This window comes from Malus domestica, chromosome 06 (genome assembly GCF_042453785.1).
Source record: "Malus domestica chromosome 06, GDT2T_hap1".
NCBI lineage: Eukaryota > Viridiplantae > Streptophyta > Magnoliopsida > Rosales > Rosaceae > Malus > Malus domestica.
The window spans coordinates 8600666-8622727 of record NC_091666.1 but is presented as its reverse complement, the minus strand read 5'-3'; the positions used below and the strand labels follow the sequence as shown (position 1 = coordinate 8622727).

General features: G+C 37.1%; 2 protein-coding genes and 1 long non-coding RNA gene across 3 annotated transcripts; 2 read left to right on the top strand and 1 right to left on the bottom strand.

The window, feature by feature from the left end:
• Positions 1-2960: 2960 nt before the first annotated feature.
• LOC139196997 (uncharacterized) lies at positions 2961-10809 on the top strand. The gene is made up of 7 exons (XR_011581950.1): positions 2961-3237; positions 3414-3551; positions 4170-4228; positions 6132-6275; positions 7971-8071; positions 8432-8518; positions 10605-10809. It is a non-coding gene; the product is annotated as an uncharacterized lncRNA (long non-coding RNA).
• A 2491-nt stretch (positions 10810-13300) lies between these two features.
• Positions 13301-13858, bottom strand: LOC139196775 (protein FAR1-RELATED SEQUENCE 5-like). Its single transcript, XM_070823116.1, has one exon. It carries the CDS (start codon positions 13856-13858, stop codon positions 13301-13303), a length of 558 nt encoding a protein of 185 aa, XP_070679217.1.
• Positions 13859-15948: 2090 nt separating this feature from the next.
• LOC103417640 (O-fucosyltransferase 29-like) lies at positions 15949-21141 on the top strand. Its single transcript, XM_008355812.4, has 9 exons — positions 15949-16827; positions 16950-17040; positions 17134-17210; positions 17391-17479; positions 17622-17811; positions 17955-18136; positions 18739-18841; positions 19089-19417; positions 20317-21141. Exons 1-9 carry the CDS (start codon positions 16474-16476, stop codon positions 20693-20695), a joined length of 1794 nt encoding a protein of 597 aa, XP_008354034.3. The 5' UTR covers positions 15949-16473; the 3' UTR covers positions 20696-21141.
• The last annotated feature ends 921 nt before the right edge of the window (positions 21142-22062 follow it).

Sequence of the window (22062 nt, the reverse complement as noted above, 5' to 3'; positions counted from 1 at the left end):
TGTTTTTATCGTTAAAACTCAAAGTTTTCAAGCCTTTTTCATTAGTTTTCCTTTTAATTTAATTTACAAATTAAAACTTGTTAACCAAGTGACCATTGAGTTGTTTAGGCACAATGCTATTGGGAATAATATCTCAAGTTCAAAACTCATTAGGCATGGACAGACTTTATGCTATAGATTGGTTCCTACAGAGCTAAAGGAATTGAAAATTCAGTCACAGGTATTGGTTGACAAAGGTTTCAATCAACCTAGTATGTTACTTTGGAAAGCCCTAGCTTTGTTTATAAGGAAGAAAGACGGGACTTTAAGAATATGTATGGATATTAGGTAATTGAATCGGGTAACGAATAAGAACCGTTATCCATTGCCGCGCATTGATGATTGTTTGATCAGCTTAGAGGTGCCTATGTGTTTTCCAGGAAAGAGTTGAGGTCTGGTATACTCTTAATGAAAGTAAAGCATACTAGTCATTTTGAGTTGGTGTTAAAATGTTTGAGGGAACCTCGGTTGTATGCTAAGTTTAGCAAATGTCAATTTTGGACGAATCAAGTGGCATTTTTGGGACATGTGATATCTACACAAGGTATTCAGATAGCTCCTCAATGAGTGACAACTGGGGAAAATTGGGAACAACCTTGAGCCGTCACTGAGGTACTGAGTTTTCTTGGTCTAACAGGATACTATAGACGTTTGTAAAGGATTTTTCAATCATTGCTTTGCCCTTGGCGAGATTGATGAGAAAAGAGGTTAAGTTTGAGTGGGATGAAAAATTGTGAGTAAAGCTTGCAAGTAAAATATTCCCTCACTCATGCATCTGTTTTTGCACTCCCAGACGATAGTGGTAATTATGTGGTCTATAGTGATACTTCTTTGAATGTTCTTGGATGCGTGTTGATGCAACATGGTAGGATGATTGCCTATGCTTCACGGCCATTGAGATCTCATGAGATGAATTACCCTACTTGTGATTGGAATTGGCGGCTATCATTCTTACTTTGAAGTTATGGAGACATTATATTATTGGTGAGAAATGCAAGATTTTTATGAATCATAAGAGTCTCCAATATCTGTTTATTCAGAGGTATCTTAATCTTATACAACGAAGGTGGATTGTGTTGCTTAGTGATTATGATTGCATGACTAGGGTGATCGAGCAAATGTTGTGGCCAATGCTTTTAGTAGGAAGACCCCAGTGAGAATTAATGCTTGGTACGATTGCCATGTTCATCTTCTTGTGGATTTGAGATCTACTGGAGTAAAGTTAGGAATGGAAGATCGAAAAGAAAATGTACTTGCTAATTTTCAAGTTAGGCCTATTTGGTAGGTCGTACTCGAGACTTAAACGTTTGACGAAGAAATTCAAGAATTTATTTAAAGCAAGGAATAACGGAAAAAAGAAGGACCTCAGAGTTAGAGAATCAGATGGCATGCCTATGCAAGAGAACAAAATGTATGTACCTAATTTTATGGAATTAAAGAAAACAATTTCGGACGAAGCGCACGGTTCAACTTATACAAGGCATCCTGAAGGTATTAAAATGTATCATATCATTCGAACATTTTACTATTGACCGAGTATGAAAAGAGAAATGGTGGACTATGTAAGTAGGCGTATCATCTGTCAGCAGGTTAAAACGGAAGAAAGAAGTCTTTTGGATTGATGTAGTTACTTCCCGTTCCACAGCGGAAATGAGAAAATATTAATATAGATTATGTGTGCAAGTTTCCTCGTTCATGAGATGGTTATGATGAAATTGAGGTGATAATTGATTGGCTTACTAAATCAGCGCAGTATTCTTCAATGGAAGAGCAGTAACCTTTCCAGAAGTGCAACAGTTATTTATCTATCTTATGGGAAAGAGATTTGGGCTTACGGATCTGTTGAACTTCTTGGGTATGTTGGTCCTTTCAGTTTGTTCCTTAGAGTAACGCCATAATGCCGTGGAAAGCTGTGTTTTGTGTTTCAAAAATTGTTAGAATTGTGGACGAATGGTATTCAAGGCCCTGAGTTAGTGGAGGAGACTACTCGGAATAGTCAAGTAATTAAGTCTAACCTGGAAGTGAGCCAAGATCGGTTGAAGAGCTTAGCAAACAAACATGCCACTGACCGGACGTGTAATGCAGGAGATTGGATATTTATGAAATTATCACCTTGGAAAGGTGCGGTTCGGGTCGAAATGGAAGACAAGTTAAATCCTAAGTACATCAGGCCGTCTTTGACTATTGAAGGAATCGGTGAAATACTTTCAAGTTTGAGTACCCTCGGGATTGGATAAGGTGTATAGTGTAGTTCATGTTTTGATGCTTCGTTACAAAGTAGCAGATTCGTCGCATATGATTCCGGTTCAGCCTTGGAGATTAATCCGGATTTGGCTTATAATGAGGAACCCATGATTATTTTGGAATAGAAAGAGGAAGTCCTGAGAAATAAGACAGTGTACTTGGTAAAAGTTTTATGGAGGAATCATTCAGCAGAAGAAACTACTTGGGACAAAAGATCGAATGAGAGGGATGTGTTCCAGTTGTTTTATGGATATCGATGGATTGTAAAGATTGTGTAAATTTCGAGGACGAAATTTTTTTAAGGTGGGTAGATTGTGACAGCCCGTCCCTAATTTTAAGAATTTTTAAAGTTTTAATAAAGGATTTTACAAAAGTGCCCCTTGAGGTACGTGCATTATTCGAGGTTAATCATCATGTTGTGCCATCTAAGATTTGTTTTCTTGACATATCCTCGAAGTACTCATCGCTACGGACGCGTGGGCGTAGACGGTTCGTTATTTGGAGTTATAACGAAAAAGATTTTAAAGTTTGAAGTTTGGGCATTTTATAAATTTTATTATTAAAATTTGGATGGCCCAGATTTAATGAAGATTAAATGGATGGCTTGGATGTAAGGGAAAACAAAAATAAATAAATTTAAGTGAAATAAGGTTTTTGGTGTGTGTGTACGCGTAAGAAGAAGAAGAAGAAGATTGAGGATTGGGCACTGGGCAGAAACTGCCCAACCAGAAGAAGAGAAAGCCGGAGCTCCGGGAGAGAAAGGAGGGAGTCCAGCGAATCAGGAGAAGAGAGAGGGAGAAGCTGACCAACCAGAGGAAGGAAAGGAGGGAAAGGAGGGAGAGTGGTGAACGGGGGAAAAGGAGGAAACGGGTCATCCTTGACCCGTGCGACCCGTGCCTTCCAATCGGCGGGTTCTCGCCGTTCTCGTTCAATTTTCCGATGAATTGGATCAAGGTACCACTCCCAATTAGCACCTAGGCCTTCCCTCTTCACGTTTCACCCCAAAAATCAATGAATTTCGTGGTGATTTCGCGAAGAACACCCACACGGGTGCCGCGACTTTCTTGTCTAAATTCTTCAAATCTTGAAATTTTTTCTTTCAATTACTAACACCATTAGCATTCCTTTAGGACCTAGAACAAAGCCCAAGAAGTAGTAGAGGCGTTGGAACAAGTTTGGAGGTCGAATTGAAGCTCACCCAATTCTAGGGTCCGCACGGAATTTGATGAATTTGAAGTGTTTCCAGGCCAAATTGGCCTTGGCCACAGGTATGAAAGTTGCTCTCCTCATTGAGATCTTTAATTCTGTAGTTTTTGAGAATTTTTGGAAATAGTTGGATTTTCCGGCGAACCGGGACGGCCGACCGCCACCCATGGCGGCCCGTGCGGCGGCGCGTGGCCAATGGCCCGCCAATGTCATTCTTAGCATGTGTTTAAGGTTCTAGGTTCAGTTTTAATAATTGATGGACGTAAATTGAGTAATTGAACCTAAGTTCGTTTCGATTCGTGGTTAGGTGAAAATGTGAATTGACGATCCTACCGTTGGATCGTCACCAAACTTTGATACGTTGTAATACGTAATATTTGAGGATTATAGGAACTTACGGATCGGGAATCTGATTTACGGATCTTTCGGAATTGGAGTTGTAAGTTCATAAAATAAAATGTTAACCGTCACTTGGTTTCCGAAATTGACGGAGATCCGACCGTTGGATGGTAATAAAATTTTAGGATGATGTCCTAGAGGTATATTGTGGACCTCTGGAAGTTATGGATTTGAAATCTGAGTTGCAGATCGTCTGGACCGAACTACGTAGTGACGTGTCTTATATAAGTTATATATTCCATCGATATGAATTCTGAGGTTGGATTTGATTATTGTTCTAGGCGCGGATCGTCTTGACGCCTTGATGTGTGGTGCTACGGAGTTGTTGGGCGAACTCCAGGTGAGTGGGCAGTTTTTGTTTTTTTCGTATTACCTATATACTATTAATTGTCCCAGAAATTGAATTTATATGAAAGTATGTTTTCAATTGCCATGATGCATATAAAAAAATTATATGAATTGATATTGATGCATATATATATATATGTGAATTGGTGCTGTGGACGCACAGGTGAGTATCAGGTGAGTTTATATGGTTTATATGAATGAATGATGATGTGAATTATGTTGAGAGCTCATAACCTGCACCTCTGGTGTTAGTGCTTATGTTAGTCACCCTGCATCACACGCTCACCTTGGATCTAAGTAGATGCTAGTCGTATAGACTACTAGAGGTGGTTCCGACATGCCAGTCGTACAGACCATTAGAGGGGTTGCGACTGGTAGGTGACCTTAGATTATGTGCACAGATGATTGATGAGAGAAGCACTAGAGCGTATTATTTCACCATATTAGTCGTACAGACTACTATAGGTAGTTCCGACTTATGTGCAGTGTAGTGCCGTACAGGTCACAGTGGTGACTCCGGCAGGGCCTTACAGGTCACAGTTGGTGACTCCGGCTGGATGGGATATTGAGCTATAGAATCAGCCGTACAGGACCACTGTAGGGTCTCCGGTTGATTTATTATTTCGCCTGATTTATATTGATGCATTTATATTATATTTTGGCATATGACATGGCATGACATATTCTTTCTGGAAAGCGTTGAAGGATTGTAATTTGAGCTTTTGATAATATATATATGTTTATATGCTATTATGCTATTTTCTGGGAAAGTATACAGGTTTTACAGCGAGGGGTTAGAAATGTTTTAAATGAAATGTTTTCGAAAAACCTTGTTGTACTGACCCACTCAATTTTGTTTTGCGCCCCTCCAGGTTCTAGTTGTAGAGCTTTGGTGGCTAAGCGGAATCCAGCGGTGTTCTGACAGAAGTTACAAAAGTAGGACTCACCCTCGGGTGTTTCATCATAGTAATTGTATTTTTTTAAAGCTTCCGAACTGTGTAAATGGTTACGTCACACTCACGTGACGGCCAGCACGCCCTCCTTCGGGACGGGGTGTGTCAGATGAGATATTAAGCTAAATGTTAAAATTTGAGCCTATATTGGGCTGAGTTTTTTTAAGTTAAATGTTAAAATTTGGGATTGGTTTTTTTTTTTTTTTCAAATAAAAATGGCCTCACTTTAAAGTAAGTAATAAAAAAGTGTTTTGTATAAAATATATTGTTTATTTTAAAACTAATGACCTCTAGAGAGCAGGTTTAAAAGTTGTAGGTTGTTTTAAAAAACTGCTTTAATAAAAAACGGAGTTGAGCCTTTACAATAGTTTTAATTCCTATAAAAAAACTCATTATTTTTAAACGAAGACATTATTTATCAAGTACTTACAACACTTTTAAAAATACAGTTTATCAAACGCTGAACAGCTTTATTTTGTAGTTGATTATTCTTAAAGTAAAACAAAAGTAATTTATTAAAAAAACATAGCAATCCCAGATTGGATGTTCGCCTCTCGAATTGGAGAAGTCTATTTGCTATTAGCATAACTTCATTGTATACCTTGCATTTTGCAACAACTCTTTCTGTTTTCATTTTTATTCTAGCCACACTCAGTATATTATTGATGGTTGTTATTAGGTCAATACCGCCGGTCCTGAGGGTGTGCAAGTAGTGCCACTACACAGGGCCCCTCTAATTAGGAAGGACTCTGATTTCGATTTTATTTTACCTGTATGTATAGTATATAGATTTAAATGTGCAGTGATATACCATATTGTTCTTGCAGTGCAATTGTTACCGCACCAAGATATTTTTTTTTTTTACATCATCTCAATTACATATAATCATAAAAATTAATATGTTGAAGAAAACATAGCAACTAAAATTCTATACTTTTGAAGGATCCCCGTTGAAGTCTCCCACAGAGCCCAAAATCCTCAGGACCGTCGCTGCCGGTCAACCCAAAGGCTATCTTGACATCCTTTAGATATAAGCCAACATCATGATCATTGGAAAAAGCCTATAACAAGCAATAATTTCACATGGTAAGTATCGATTGTTTTGTTTTGTTTCTCAAGTGTGTGTGTATGTATATATAGGCTTAATTAGACATATGGTCGTCGTAGTTGTCTTCCAATTAACATGAAATTTAAATTCTAATTTTTGTTATCACAAGGACTATATTTTGATTACTCTATAACTTCGAGGACTATTTGTCCAATTAAGAGTACATATATATATTGCTTTACAATGAGTATTGTTGAAAACTTTCCAATTGGCAAAAACTAAGCTAGCATGACACATGCCCATAAGGTGTGATTTTGACTTTGAGCCAATGAAATTGAGATAAAGAACGAAAACTACAAAGATGTTGAATCTCTAACTATATAATAAGGATAAAGAGTGCATTAAGAAGGGCCTTAAACAACACAATAAAACAAACCTACGTGACAAAGATCATAAGCAACCTAAATAGATCAGTCAAATTCTAATTAGACCCAAAATCAAATCTAAATAGACCAAACAACAGATTAATTGATTTCTTAAACATTAAAAAAATTAAATCATGCCACTTATTACGATAATTTATTATGGACAATACTTGAGTCCTGAACAGTTAGGACCCTTAATACTACCAAATCTATGTGGCACAATTAGAACTTAACACATGTAATTTTTTTTTCAAAAACGAACCAAGCCTAGTTAACGGCATCTTCTCCCATCCCAAAGACAGAGGACTTCAATCTTCAATCGTCCTTCTCCTTCCCGCTCACACTACCTCTCCCTCCCGCTCACGCTACATCTCCCTCTCCCTCTCTCTCTTAGTCAACCTCTCCTTCTCGCTCAGACTACCATCCACCTAGAGCGGCGATGGCGAGCTCTGAGCAACGACGGCAACTGGAAAAATTGAATAGAAAAACCAGACAATCTTGAAAAACAAGGAATTGTGTATGTTTTTGAAGAATTACACCTTTCGGTTTCTCCATTCTCAATTTTTATGTTCAATTTTTATGTTGTGAGCAGGGTTTTCTCCCTGGCCGTCTCTCTCTCATACTACCTCTCCTTCTCACTCAGATCACCATCCACCCAAAGCGGCAATGGTGAGCTCCGAACAACGATAACAAGCAGCAAAATTGAATAGATCAGTCAAATTCTAATTAGACCCAAAATCAAATCTAAATAGAACAAACAACAGATTAATTGATTTCTTAAACATTAAAAACATTAAATCATGCCACTTATTACGATAATTTATTATGGACAATACTTGAGTCCTGAACAGTCAGGACCCTTAATACTGCCAAATCTATGTGGCACAATTAGAACTTAACACATGTATTTTTTTTTTTAAAACGAACCGAGCCTAGTTAACGGCATCTTCTCCCATCCCAAAGACAGAGGACTTCAATCTTCAATCGTCCTTCTCCTTCCCGCTCACACTACCTCTCCCTCCCGCTCACGCTACCTCTCCCTCTCCCTCTTTCTCTTAGTCAACCTCTCCTTCTCGCTTAGACTATCATCCACCTAGAGCGGTGATGGCGAGCTCTGAGCAATGACGGCAACTGGAAAAATTGAATAGAAAAACCAGACAATCTTGAAAAACAAGGAATTGTGTATGTTTTCGAAGAATTACACCTTTTGTTTTCTCCATTCTCAATTTTTATGTTCAATTTTTATGCTGTGAGAAAAGTTTTCTCCCTGTCTGTCTCTCTCTCATACTACCTCTCCTTCTCACTCAGACTACCATCCACCCAGAGCGGCGATGGCAAGCTCCGAACAACGACGACAAGCAGCAAAATTGAATAGAAAAGTCAGACGATCTTGAAAAACAAGGAATCGGGTATGTTTTCGAAGAATTACATCTTTCTTTTTCTCCATTCTCAATTTTTATGTTCAATTTTTATGATGTGAGCAGGGTTTTCTCTTATTAGGGTTTGCTGTTGTCATTGTTAATTTTGTTCGAATTATTTAAAAATTGAATTCAATTCTTTTAACTTCTCCATATTCTTTTCAATTCTAATGGAACCGAAGGATCCATTCTCTGATGTATTATTCGATAGTAAGCTATTTTCGTCCGTTTTGTTATTGTTATTGGTGTTGGTATATCAAGGTTTACAGCTGCACGAATTCTGGGTTTTTGGGTTTTTTATTTATTATAGTTTTGAGTATGTTTTCTTTTTTTGTGTTTGGATACAAGTAGGTTGAAGAGCTGCATAAAGGACAGCCACAAGGGCAAAGCCATACAAAGCAGAGTTTCCAACACCGCGATGTCAAACATTTTGCATCTGTGAGTATTAGATTCCTTTTTCCATTTCCATGCCCCTTGATTGGTTTTACAATTTGGTCACTTTTTTAAAATGTATTGTGTTCCATTTTTTCTAGGAGTTGTCAAGATTCTAGTAATCAACTTGTTCCATTCAGTGACGCCCATATAACGAAAGCTACCATATTCATATGTTTTCCAAAATATCTCGAATCTCATTTGTGGGTCATTTGTGTTGGAAGTATGCCCACAAAGCCACTCATTTGATGTAATAGCTTTTGGAATACTTAATGTATTAAACTTTTATATGTTTAATGAAGGGCAAAGCTTATTGTTAATAACTATTTATTGTATCATGTGTTTAAGCAATAAGGGAATCCAAGGGATGTATTTGATCTAAGAGACAAGTGATCTAAGTGAGTTAGATTATCGAGACCATTCTCTTATGTTCATTCCTAAAACGTTCCTAGCCATAGGATTGCCAATTGGGCATTGACAATCCGCTAAGGTTAGTATGTGTTATGTTGACTCAAGCGTGAGTATGACTAGTCTCAAGTCATTTAATGTTGTACACTAAGACAAACACATAGGTGCTCGAAAGAGTAATCGAGTACACTGAACAACGATCAAAAGAGAGTTTGAACATACATGTCATGTATGAACTCTAAAGTTGCAATATGCAAAGTAGTCCTTTGACCTGAGGCATCATAGATGTCTAATGGTTAGGTCCTTGATCTTTGATTATGTCAACGGCATTCCATCGGAGTGTCCACGGCATTGTTGGGGTCAAGCTATCTAGTCGTGTAGGCATATGAATGCACAACAAGGGATCTCTAACCTTCCATGGTGGCAGGAGAATACTCTAGGATATGATTCTAAAGTCTTTGGCCAAAGCATATGAATATGACTTAGGAAGTTTGTTCCAAATCATATTCAAGGGAATCATATAGATATGTATCACATTGGATAGTAGACATGAAACAAACTATCACTTAAACAATGTGATTAAGAGTATTGTATTAGAGAAGGACCGTATTGCATTGTAGTTGTAACTGGATAGGTTCTCCAACCAATTCTACTTAGCTTGGGTAACCATGACATACTGCTAGGTGTCACTCATGGTTTGTGGAAGCCCTAATGACTAGCAAACACTAATCATAAAGGGAGAATTGAAATGTGGTTTCAATTCACAATCGATCGTTAAGAGTAACAATCGCCCACTACCTCGCTAAATGGAACCTAATGGATCGTACACCGAGTAAGGGTGATAGTGAAGAAATTAAATGAAATGGATATGCAATTAAATGGTTTAATTGAAGAATGGTCAAGATTAATTAATTAGTTAATTAATTTTACGAAAGGTTCGTATTGGGCTTTTAAGTTGGTTTTGGGTTTCGGGGCCCAAAAGCGTTTTGGTCCACAAGGCCCATTATGTTTAAGTTGTATGACAACTAAAACAAAATGGGCAATAAGCCCAATCACTTACAAGGGGCCGGCCATAAGGGGTGAGTGTGAGACTTTGCTTAATTGCAAGTTTGCCACTCACCAAATGTAATGAAGTATAAAAGCAACTTTATAGCTTTATTTTCATTAGGGTTTTCTTTGAGGCAAAGAGGTGAAACATTTTCTCTCTTTCTCTCTACAAAGAGGCCAGCCACTTAGGGAAGATTTAGCTAGCAATCTTTTCTTCTCTAAGTCATCCATTTCATCTTCACACCTCACCCTTGGTGTGGAGACTTAGAGACACCAAACCTTTGGTGTTTTTGGAGATCCTTTCCTCACATCCTGAAGGAGCAAAGGAGCACTAAAAGGGGAAAATCACAAGCAAGATTCAAGGAGCTTGAAGGTGACTTGAAGGCCCTCCACTTGGGTGAATCCCTTGTGTAAACAAGGATGAGCTTCAAGGGTAAAGAAACTCTAAATCTTTACTTCTCTTTAATGTTGTTAAAGAGTCTTTTGGTTCCCCATATACTAGGCTTTGAAAGTCATGGGTTTTATGAATTGTTTTTGGATGCATGCCTACTTTAAAGTGTTTATAGCTTGCATATGTATTCAAATGTTCATACTTGTTCTTAGCTAGGACAAAATTTTTCCTTCAATTTGTGTGCAGGATGTTCATTACGAGGACCAGGATAGAAGCACAGGCTCCTCCTAGGTATCACTGACGTGTCTCAGATGCTTAGAGTTGAAAAAGTTGATATGTCTATCTGATATAAATAATGTCTTTGTATATGTTGATGATTATGGTCTAATATGGACATAGATTGTTTCTCAAATTGGTATGAGAGGGTCTTAGTTTCGTTTATAATTTTGGGTTGGAATCTATAAATCTGTAACGAGTAAGAGACTTTTGTTTTATATTTGTATATTTTGATAGCCTCTTTCAAATCTTCTCTATAAGTCAAACAGAGTTTACTACCTTATGTATTCTCAAGGAAACCATTTTTGTTTTCATGTACATCTGAAAGTGTCTTTCTCCTTTATTTAGTTTTACTTAATTAGGGCATTGTCATTTGTGTATGTGGTCAGAGTGTTATGTGTATTGATGCAGAGCTACATTAAGACACCTACAGAGGAGTACATGAGAAAATCAACATATGAAACTAGTTTGGCTCCTTAGTAGTACATGAAAAATAAGACATTTAGTGAAGAGAAATTTTGTCGTTTGATGAACAAAAACCAAAGTAGTAATAGCAATCTCCAAAATTATCACCAAAGTAGCACTTGACTTGTGATATATCATTTTAGTCACACTTGTTTAATACATTACAAGTTCAACAAAATGATTACGACATCTTCTCCAATTCAACAAAAATTGCCTCCATGGTCTTTATCTTCTCATTTTCCAATCCCCATGTTTGCACTATTAATTTGTGAAAGGTCATGATGGTGCATTATAACTTCCTATAAATTACAAAACAAATTATATTAAATAAAATCATTCCTAAAAACAATAAGACAATACTTATTAGGTTATACTAGTTACCTGGAATTGTTGAATAAGAGGAATGCTATTATGAGAGTTTGTAAACAGACCCAAAAACGGTGCTTGAGTTCCATTCTCAATACATGATCCCTATAATAGTGAAATATATAAACATATGTCATAATCAGAAAATTATACATATATAAACAGAAATCATTTGTACGATAGATAACAGTAATTAAATTATACTAGTTACCTGAAGCTGAAGAAGTTGCTGATTAGTGATAGGCATGCTTTCGTGCTGATTAGTTGCACCTATATTTGTGCTTGGAAATGATACTTGGGTTCCAACATTCATATAGGGTCCCTGCTAAAAACATAATTTTTTTTATATGGAGCTTCTTTTTATCAAACAGTGAACAAAACAAAATTAAATATGAAAATGATATCTTACTTGAGTCAGCACATTGAACATAGGATATCCATGTCGAGTAACCTGTTGCTCATTTGAATTGCCACTAAAAGGAGCACAATCCTGTTATATTCATAATGAAAAAAATAATTCCTAAATGAAACATAATCCACATAATTGGGCATAATGATATATAAGTTATAACATATTTATGATGAATTAGGACATGTACTTTCAAGCGGGTGCCTTTTCTTATTGAAGATTTGGTGGCTTTTGTTTGTGGCTTCACACGCCTTTTAAGCGGGTCTTTGTATCTATTATGCGGATGTCCAATAGTAGCTTTTCTTTTAACTCCGCGTGCTGTGATCTCACACTTGTCATCAAGTTGTATCATTTCCTTATGCTCGCTTACACCACTTCCACCATCAAAAGCTTGACATTTCTGTTCACTTGCAACACTTTTACCATCTAAAATTTGACCCTTCTGCTCTATTGCTCCACTTTTTCGTACTGAAGCTTGACCTTCTGATATTTTATTAGTACATGTATTATCTTGACAAAAACTTTTTTTCAATTCTTCCAAACCTTTTAGCATATCAACTAAACACTCATGAGCATATGTTGTGAATTTCTCATGTTCTGCTGCCAAGGATGCCATCTCACGAAAATTACGACACAAATATCTATAACGCCTCCCCATAGACTCCTTAGCATGGTCATTACCTTCACCTCCATGATAATTAGTTATGCTTCTACCATTTGCATCTCTTGTCCATCGCTTTAAAATGTAATCATGCGGGATTCTTTTCACATTCTTCTTGTCTAACACTTTTAATGCATGACGACATAAAATCCCAACAAAACTGAACTTCATGCAACTACATGTGATTCCTTCTGTTAAAGCTTCAAATTTGACAAAATGCTCTTGAGGTTTGCCATTATAAGTTACATTGTACTCATATGTCATCCCAGACTTGTTAACTTTGTATATAAATTTTGTTAACTTTGGAATAGTCTATAAATTTCTGGGGCTTAAATCTCCGCTGCATGTCGTAACATCTCAACATTAGTTAATAACATAGGTGTAGTTTGCATCATCTTGAAATCTGCAATTAATTCCTGATATCGTCGATCTTCTAAAAGCCTCTCATAATGCTCAAAGAAATGCAAAAGACTGTGACTTGGTTTTAAGTACTTCTTTAACACATTATTCATACTTTCACTGCGTTGGGTACTCATCATGTCGGCAGTGAAAGTGTGTCTCCCATATACTAATGCCCATTTTTCCTTCACAGCAAATAAATCCTTCAACCACTTATTTCCCTTGAGGTCATATTTCTCAATCATATCATTCCATGCATAAAGCCATTCTTCCTCATCCTTACCTGTTAAACACATGGCTCAAATTTTTGGCAGCATTTTGATAAATATGCCAAACACACAAGTGATGGTTAGATTCATTAAAAACTTATGATATTGCTTTAGCCATTGCAGCAGATTGATCTGTCAATGTGGTCTTTGGTTGCTTCCTAGACATTGCTTCCAAGAAAGTCTCAAATAGCCATGTAAAAGAATCAACACTTTCTTCATATAGCAAAGCTGCACCGAAAACTACAGTTTGTTTATGATGATTAACACCAAGAATTGGTGCAAATGGTCTACCATACTCATTTGTCCGATACATTGTGTCAAAACAAATGACATCTCCAAAGAGACCATAATCACTTATTGAACGTGAATCTGCCCAAAACATATTTGTGATCATATCATCTTCATCAAGCTGTATCGAGTAAAAACTAGACGAGTCCTTCACTTGCATTTTATGAAAATATTGCAATATAGCCCTAGTATCTCCTTTTTCCATGTTTGTCTTTCGCTTTTGATATATGTAATTTTGATAATCTTTATCAAGAAACCCAAGAATCTCTCGCCCACCAACTTTTCTGCTCATCAATTCCATAATTGCTTTTATTGGTATTCCTGACTTATCTGCATCATTAGCATGCGCCTTTTGAGCTCGAGACATCTTACGATTAATCTTCAACATGTGCTTCATAGGGGTTCGAACCAAAGCATGATTATGATTTGCATCAAAGGAAACAATCTTAAATTTTCCATTCTTTTTAAGAAGGCAAGTCATGTGGGCTTCACAACCAACCCTTGAAACTGGTTAAGTATAAGTTGTACCATCAATTGGTTCGTCATTTCTTCCAAACCTTGTCTTGAACAAGTGTAAGTTACTCTTGTTACAATACCTGCATTGTTTTTTTTTTTCCAATGATGCTTCCTCACGTCAAAACCCTTATCTCTAGCATAGTTGTAGTAATAATCGTATACGCTCTCTTTAGAACTAAACTCCATTCCAAGTTCTAGATCTCCCATTATTTCTTTGCTTTTATTCAACTGAAGATGTCCCAAAGAACCATCATGGCTTTGAGATTGACAAGTAGGTGAAGAACTTACACCTTGTAAATCATCTTCATCACTAGGTAATGACTCACAATCTAATCTTGTAGGTTCTTTGCACTCCATAACCTGCCACATAACATTAACATGAAATATGTTATCCATTATTCATTTGCTTTCATTTTGTTGCATCTCAATATGGGACGAAACAGAGCCCACTCAATACACATATTGCAAATTTCAAACCCAAATCCACAAGCTTTGTGAAGAAAAACAACCAAAATTTCGAACTCAAATCAAATCATACAAAACTGATAACATAACATCAAATACATTAGAGAATGGATCCTCTGGATAGGTGCCTAGGTGGATGGTCGTCGTTGTTGTTGCTCGGAGTTCGACGTCGCTGCTCTAGGTGGATGATGGTTTGAGCGAGAAGGAGAGGTAATCTGAGAGAGAGAGGGAGAGGGAGAAAACCCTGCTCACATCATATCAACACCAATAACAATAACATAATGGACGAAAATAGCCTATTATCGAATAATACATCAGAGAATGGATCATTCGGTTCCATTGGAATTGAAAAGAATATGGAGAAGTGAAAAGAATTAAATTAAATTTTTAAATAATTTGAACAAAATTAACAATGACAAGAGCAAACCCTAATAAGAGAAAACCCTGCTCACATCATAAAAATTGAACATAAAAATTGAGAATGGAGAAAAAGAAAGATGTAATTCTTCAAAAACATACCCGATTCCTTGTTTTTCAAGATCGTCTGAGCGAGAAGGAGAGGTAGTCTGAGAGAGAGAGAGAGAGGGAGAGGGAGAGGGAGAGGGAGAGGGAGAGGGAGAGGTAGTGTGAGCGGGAGGGAGAGTTAGTGTGAGCAGGAAGGAGAAGGACTATTGAAGATTGAAGTCCTCTGTCATTGGGATGGGAGAAGACGCCGTTAACTAGGCTTGGTTCGTTTTTGAAAAAAAAAAATTACACGTGTTAAGTTCTAATTGTGCCACATAGATTGGGTAGTATGAAGGGTCCTGACTGTTCAGGACTCAAGTATTGTCCATTTATTATCATCTGTTAATGTGAAGTGGAATTAAGCTACACAGTAACTCGACAATAATTATTTGATATCAAATTCGTCATCTACATGACGAACCTACCTAAGTGGCTTTACATTAGCTAGTATCATGCATATTTTTACTTATTTATAGGTCTACGTTTCAGAGCAATCCATAGAATTCATTTGATCGCTTAAACCAACATGGATCTCATAAATTCTTCATATTCAATGCAGGCATGAATTTTTTTCTTCCAAAAATAAAGTACCTATTATTTAATTTTTACGAAAACTGTGTACCTATTGTGTAATTTAAAAAAAAATTACACACTGTTTTTTTTTTTTTTTTATGAAAATAATGTAACTATTGTTTAGTTTTTACAAGAAACAATGTATCTACTAGTTTATTTTTACCTTTTTATTTTAATTTTCACAAGTTAATATATCTACTTTTTCAATAGAATGTATATTGAACTAATTAGATTTGGATTAGGCGATTTCACATAAAAGAAGAAAAGAACTTCTTCTCTCTTTTTCTTTTTTTTTTTTTTAAATTAAAAGCAAAAAAAAAACTTAAACTAATTGAATGTTGTTGACAAACAAAAGACAATAAATTAAAAGTATACAAAAAAACCGTAATAGCCATATTAATGTTGGTGGCATGGTGTTGTAAATAAATTTAAATGTATGGACATTTTTTATTTTACATGGCATTAAATTCAAAATTTAGGTTTTATTTAGATGTTTTAATATAGGTGGGTTTATATCTAGAGTTCAACAATTGTAAGGGGCTAAATCTAAAGCACCCAAAAAACAAATACAAGCCTCCCTTCTTAGAGACAGTTGCACACGCGCGCGCACTCTCTCTCTCTTGTTTCTCTCTCCAGACATCTCCACTGTCTCTCGCAATACATCTCAAAAGCTGCACAGTGATTGTTGTCTGAAGCCCCGCACTCTACTGGCTTTAGGGTTTGCGCTCCAAATTGAACCAACGTCGATTTCGACCCCCCACATTCCCATTATTTACACCACCTGCCCTTCCTCTTTTCCAGCTTCCTCTCCGCAAACACCACTCTGCCGAGCGCGCTTCCGCAATCCGATCCCGGAAAAGCATGATTCGGAGGGACAATGGCATTCCAGTAAATAAGTTGGAAAAGTGAGGGTGGTTGTTCTGTATGGGCGTGGCGAAGTCGTGGCTGTTCAGCTTGACTCCGGCGGCAGCGAAGCTGGCTCTGTTACAGCAGCACCACCAGAACGGCTTCAGCAATGGCGGCGAGAAGAAGCACGTGCTCAGCTTGAGATCCCCCGCTCCCATCACCGCCACCGCCACCGCCACCAAAATGGCGCCGTCGCCGTCGCAGAAGGAGAGGAAGCAGGCGGCGGTGTCGTGGTCGTGGTCGTGGTCGCTGGTTTGTGGGCTGATGCTGTTTGGGCTGGGCCTGATTTCGCTCTTCACCGGCCAGGTCGCATCTGATCTCGAGTGGTACTCCCAGCGCTTGGTCCTGAACACTTCATTCTACACAAAGCGGGTACTGCACTGCTGCTCCTCGTCTTTCCTTTTTTATCTTTCAAATTTTTGTTTTTATTTATTTAAAGTTTCGATTTTTAATTCAAATTAATAGAAAAAAAAAATGGTGGGTTTTGAATTCAGAGTGGAAATGGTCGCGAGGCAATTGATGTTTGGAAGTCCAGCTACTCGAAATTCTACTACGGGTGCAGTCAAAGAGGCCCTCACTATCGTCGTGAGTTCAATTTCCATATTTCATGTTTGCATTGTCAACTTCCCATTGTTAAGTTTGTGTTTATGATTTGAAGTAATTGTCTTTCGAATTCAGCGGCTGTGAAAGAGCGATCGTCGAATGGGTATTTACTGATTGCAACAAGTGGGGGATTGAACCAACAAAGAACAGGAGTAAGTCACATTGTTGTTCTTATGTTCAGCTGAATTTTCTATTTTTCTGCGAGTAGTAGGAATTGAGACCCAACCGAGAAAATCAGACTCGGTTTAAGGTATCTTCAATGTTTATTGTTTTACTCAAGTAATTAGTTGTCTTGTCAATGCTGAAAATGGTAACTTCTTTCCTGCTATCAGATAACAGATGCAGTGGTAGTTGCCCGAATTCTTAATGCTACCTTAGTTGTACCCGAGCTGGATCATCATTCCTACTGGAAGGATGACAGGTAATGTGAATCAAACAAGGTTTTAACCCCGTCATATATTTTTGCTGTTTTACATTCTGTTATTTTTTGAATTTTTTTTATGCTAGTGTTTAAATTGGCCTTTGAATTTTCATCCCATTAAATACACTAATGTTGTATGCAGTGACTTTATCCACATTTTTGATGTGGATTGGTTCATGTCTTATCTTGCAAAAGACGTGGCCATTGTCCGGAGAGTTCCTGAGAAGGTCATGCGGAGCATGGAAAAACCTCCATATACCATGCGTGTGCCAAGGAAATCTGAACCTGAATATTATATTGAACAAGTTTTGCCTATACTATTGAGGAGACGTGTAAGACCCCTTTGATCTTATCTGATGGTTATCCTATCAATGGCGTACAAGATGTGTATTCTGAATCTTTTGTCTCCTTTGGTCTTAGTAAAAGCATTGTAGTCTTTTTCAGAATAGCAATTAACACTTTCGCAATTTGGCAGGTTTTGCAATTGACGAAGTTTGATTATAGACTTTCAAGTAACCTCGATGATGAGCTGCAAAAGTTGCGTTGCCGTGTTAATTATCATGCACTTAAATTTACAAAATCTATACAGGAACTCGGTCACAAACTCGTTATGAGAATGCGAAAGATGGCAAAACGTTTCATTGCTGTTCACTTGAGGTTTGTTTTTATTGCCTATTAATTTAGAAGGGAGTCGATATTTTTAAATTTCAACCTTCATGTAATGGTCATGGAGGATAGGAGTGAGAGTATAGGCCACCTCTGCCTACAGGATCTTAGGTCGTGTTTGTTCCAACGAATGGAGTTCTAGGAATCACCACCTTAACTTATTATATAGCTGAACTGGAGATTGGGAATGGGAAAGCCCCCTCTTCCTTTCAGGGTGCTAAACCTTTTTCTTTTTTGTGGGTTTGCAATACCCATGGAAAGACCATGTCATTCACATCTGCATTTACCAGTCATGGGGAATGCATGCCAAAACAGCCAAACCCATTCCAAAGCACCGAAGCGGAGAAACAAACACTACCTTAGAATACACCTTATCTAATTTCCAGAATTATGAATCTCCACATTTAGAATTTTGTAGTTTTTCTGGTTATTTTCCCTTTTAGTGGAAGGCTTTGTTGTTGTTGTTGTTGTTGTACCAATAAAATCTTCACAATCAGTTGTTTTCTTCTTAAAGAACTGCTATCCTTTCATGATATGTATGATTGAATTTCTGTGGTTGTTTTTGGATTTTGGATGACACTCATTAATGACAGGTTTGAACCTGATATGCTTGCATTTTCTGGGTGTTATTATGGCGGGGGTGATAAAGAGAGAGATGAGTTTGCTGAAATAAGAAAACGATGGGCGACGTTACCTGTAAGATTGCTATTCTTTTATAATTTTGATTCATATTAATCTCAACGTGAAACATGATAGGAGTTGTTTGCTCCTATGTGTCAATTCTTAACAAGATATGTTTATTGTATTTATATGAATCTCATGTGGCATTGCATTGTAATTGCATTATATAACATATAGTGTACAGTTCTGGTGATGTTGGTACAATTGGCCCCACACTGTAATTTGTTGAGTATCCGTGTAATTTTTCTGATTATTTGTTTAGGATTTAAGCGCCGAGGAAGAGCGAAAGCGGGGAAAATGTCCACTGACTCCATATGAGGTGGGTCTGATGCTGCGTGCACTTGGTTTTGCGAATGACACGTATCTCTATATTGCTTCTGGAGAAATTTACGGTGGGGAAGAGACTTTGAGACCTCTAAGAGAGCTCTTCCCAAATTTTTATACAAAGGAGATGCTTGCTAGTGAGGAGCTGAAACCTTTTCTTCCGTTCTCCTCCCGTCTTGCTGCAATTGACTACATTGTCTCTGACGAAAGTGATGTGTTTGTCACTAATAATAATGGGAATATGGCCAAGATTCTCGCAGGTCGAAGGTTAGAAATCTGTTTCACTTTTTACATCAGGCTTTCTGGGGTTGAACTAATGCATTTAAAAAATATTATTTATATCCAAAATGATACTAGGGGTCAGTAAATTTATGTAAATTTGGTTTCTGAAAATGCTGGTAAACTTAACAAAGGATAACGGTGTTCAACTACAAATTGAATTTTGCACAAGCACAAGAAGTAGCATTTGAAAGAACTAATTAAAAAAATGCACTGCCTTTTATAATTCGAAGTTATGTTGTTTTGAAGTTTCAATTGTTTTTTTCCTTTCTTTTCTTTCTTATGTTTGCTAGAAAATTCATTGTCTTTTCCAGTTGAAACTAGTTTCCGTCGGATTTGACCCCTTTGAATACTGCTATACTTGCCAATGGGGATACTGATTGCTCCTGTAACTTGTTCCCAAAATTTAGACTGGCTAGATTTGCGGAAATTTGACAATTTTCTGTACTTAAATTGAGTATTGGCATACTCTTAAAAACTTTCGACAGTGAAATCATTCCCACTGCAGCAAGTTGATTTGCATCTTAAAAATGGTTAATAAATCTTACAGATTAAGATCTTGCTGTACAGGTTAAGATCTTGCTGTCCTCAAATAAACTTGTGATATTGTCTAGTAGTGTATGTATGTTCGTTTAGTTGACTTCCCAGCTGAATAACCTTGCATTGACATCCATTGATGACACGGAGAGATTTATTTCAAGTGAAACAACCTCACGTTTCATATAAAGATCTCAGAAATTGTTGGCATAGTTTGATATCATGGTTTTGTCAATTATATTTGTAATTTGTGCAACTATTTCTACTAGTTTTTTCTTATTAAATTTAATTGTTTCCATTTTGGGAGATTTCTTAACCATTTGTTGCATTCTTTGTTTCATCGTGTGTAGGAGGTATATGGGTCACAAGAGGACCATCAGGCCAAATGCTAAGAGGCTCAGTGCTTTGTTCATGGCTAGGCATCAAATGAATTGGGAAACATTTGCAAAAAAGGTAAAGTCATGCCAAAAAGGATTCATGGGTGACCCTGACGAGGTGAAACCTGGTCGGGGTGAATTCCATGAATTTCCACAGGCTTGCGTCTGCCAGAAACCATTCAAAGATATTGAAAAGAGCAACGATAGAGATCATCACTCGGCAGGAAAAACCAAAAGTACATATAATGTAGAGAAACCAGATGAGAAGGCTTTACAAATACCAATCAAGAGGAACATGGGAAAAGAGCGTTTATCTTTAGGAGACGAAAAGGATGAAGGTTTCCCAGAATAAGGGGACGAAGAAAGGAAGCTGACTAAAAGGAGACCAACTAGGTGGTGGTTGGACGGATTTCTCATCTAAATCAATCGGGTATGTTGGTGACTTTCCGCTTACTTGGTATGGCAAATTTTTCATCTTGCCAGCACAAAATTTCATGCACGGCGTGATGCATTTCTCATGTTATGTCTGGTTGCTGTTCGATCTCGTTGGTGAATGACTGAATTCAATCCATGTACAGGAGATAGGTTCATTGAGCTGCAAGTGTTTATAAATTAGTTTTGGTAGTAAATAACTCTGTAGCCGTGGCAGAAACCCATGGCTGCCAGCTTCTGTTGCATTAACAAAAGTTCCTCAGAGTATTTTTTTTTCTCTTTTCCCCCCTACTTTCTAGGTTCCAAGTTACCATAACGAGTGTAAACATGTTGATCTTTAGCTTCAGTATCCTCCAGTTTCTTTCATTTTCGTCATATGGTTTTTTTATCAACAACTGTCGTTCATGTGATTTAACTCGAGACTTTCCCCGACAGAGTGAAAATTAGGTGCAACTAGACCAAATGTTGAACTTTATTTACATATCTTAGACGCATAGCCCACTCTTGGGAAGGTTCTACCTACTTTCTAACTGATATTTTCTTTAAAGTTAAGATACTAAAATTACCACAAACATCAATAAACTAATAATAAGTTCTCATTCATATCATATTATGTGTTTATCATATAAAAACGAGTGTTTAGGATGATGCTATCCACATACTCTTTTTTTTTTTCACTCACAATTTATTTTGATTAAATCTTTTTCAATTTATTCGATCCGATGTTTAGAAATTGAGAGGTGTGGATAGCACCACCCCTTGCTTATCCTACACTTGCGACATTCATTTTGATACCGATTCATAGTTTCTTCGATTTTTACGTAACAAGGACATAATTGTGAATGAGATATATTTAGGCTACCAAGAGAACCCGTGTAGCATCTTGTAGTTCTAGTGTTTAATAACATTTACCCAAACACTTAAATTTACAATTCAACGGTCTGCCTATTGCCCAGATGACGAGTAAGAACGGGGTAATGGATTAGCATGATGATAAGTTCAGAGTTCAATTCTCTCCAATGTAACAAAAGAATGCGAGTTCAATGCCTTACCGACCTGCCACGTAATATATGTTTACAAAAATATTCTCTTGGCCACCTGATGACCAAAGAACATGGCCACTTTAATCTTGAATTAATACCAAGAATAAAAAAATAAAAAATAAAAAAGATTGAAACAGATGAATTTTATCAGCTAAAATAAAAGAATATTATAAGATCAAGCTACCTCTTTGCACATTCCATTCTGTCTCGAGGAGCATTACTCCTAGACTATGAGTCATAGTCA

Bases quoted from the DNA above. Each gene is read 5' to 3' on its own strand.
- LOC139196775 (XM_070823116.1), bottom strand. From the start codon at position 13,858: ATGTCTCGAGCTCAAAAGGCGCATGCTAATGATGCAGATAAGTCAGGA.
- LOC103417640 (XM_008355812.4), top strand. From the start codon at position 16,474: ATGGGCGTGGCGAAGTCGTGGCTGTTCAGCTTGACTCCGGCGGCAGCG. The intron at 18,137-18,738 runs GTTTGTTTTTAT...CATTAATGACAG, and splicing joins TTCATTGCTGTTCACTTGAG to GTTTGAACCTGATATGCTTG. The intron at 19,418-20,316 runs GTTAGAAATCTG...CATCGTGTGTAG, and splicing joins AAGATTCTCGCAGGTCGAAG to GAGGTATATGGGTCACAAGA.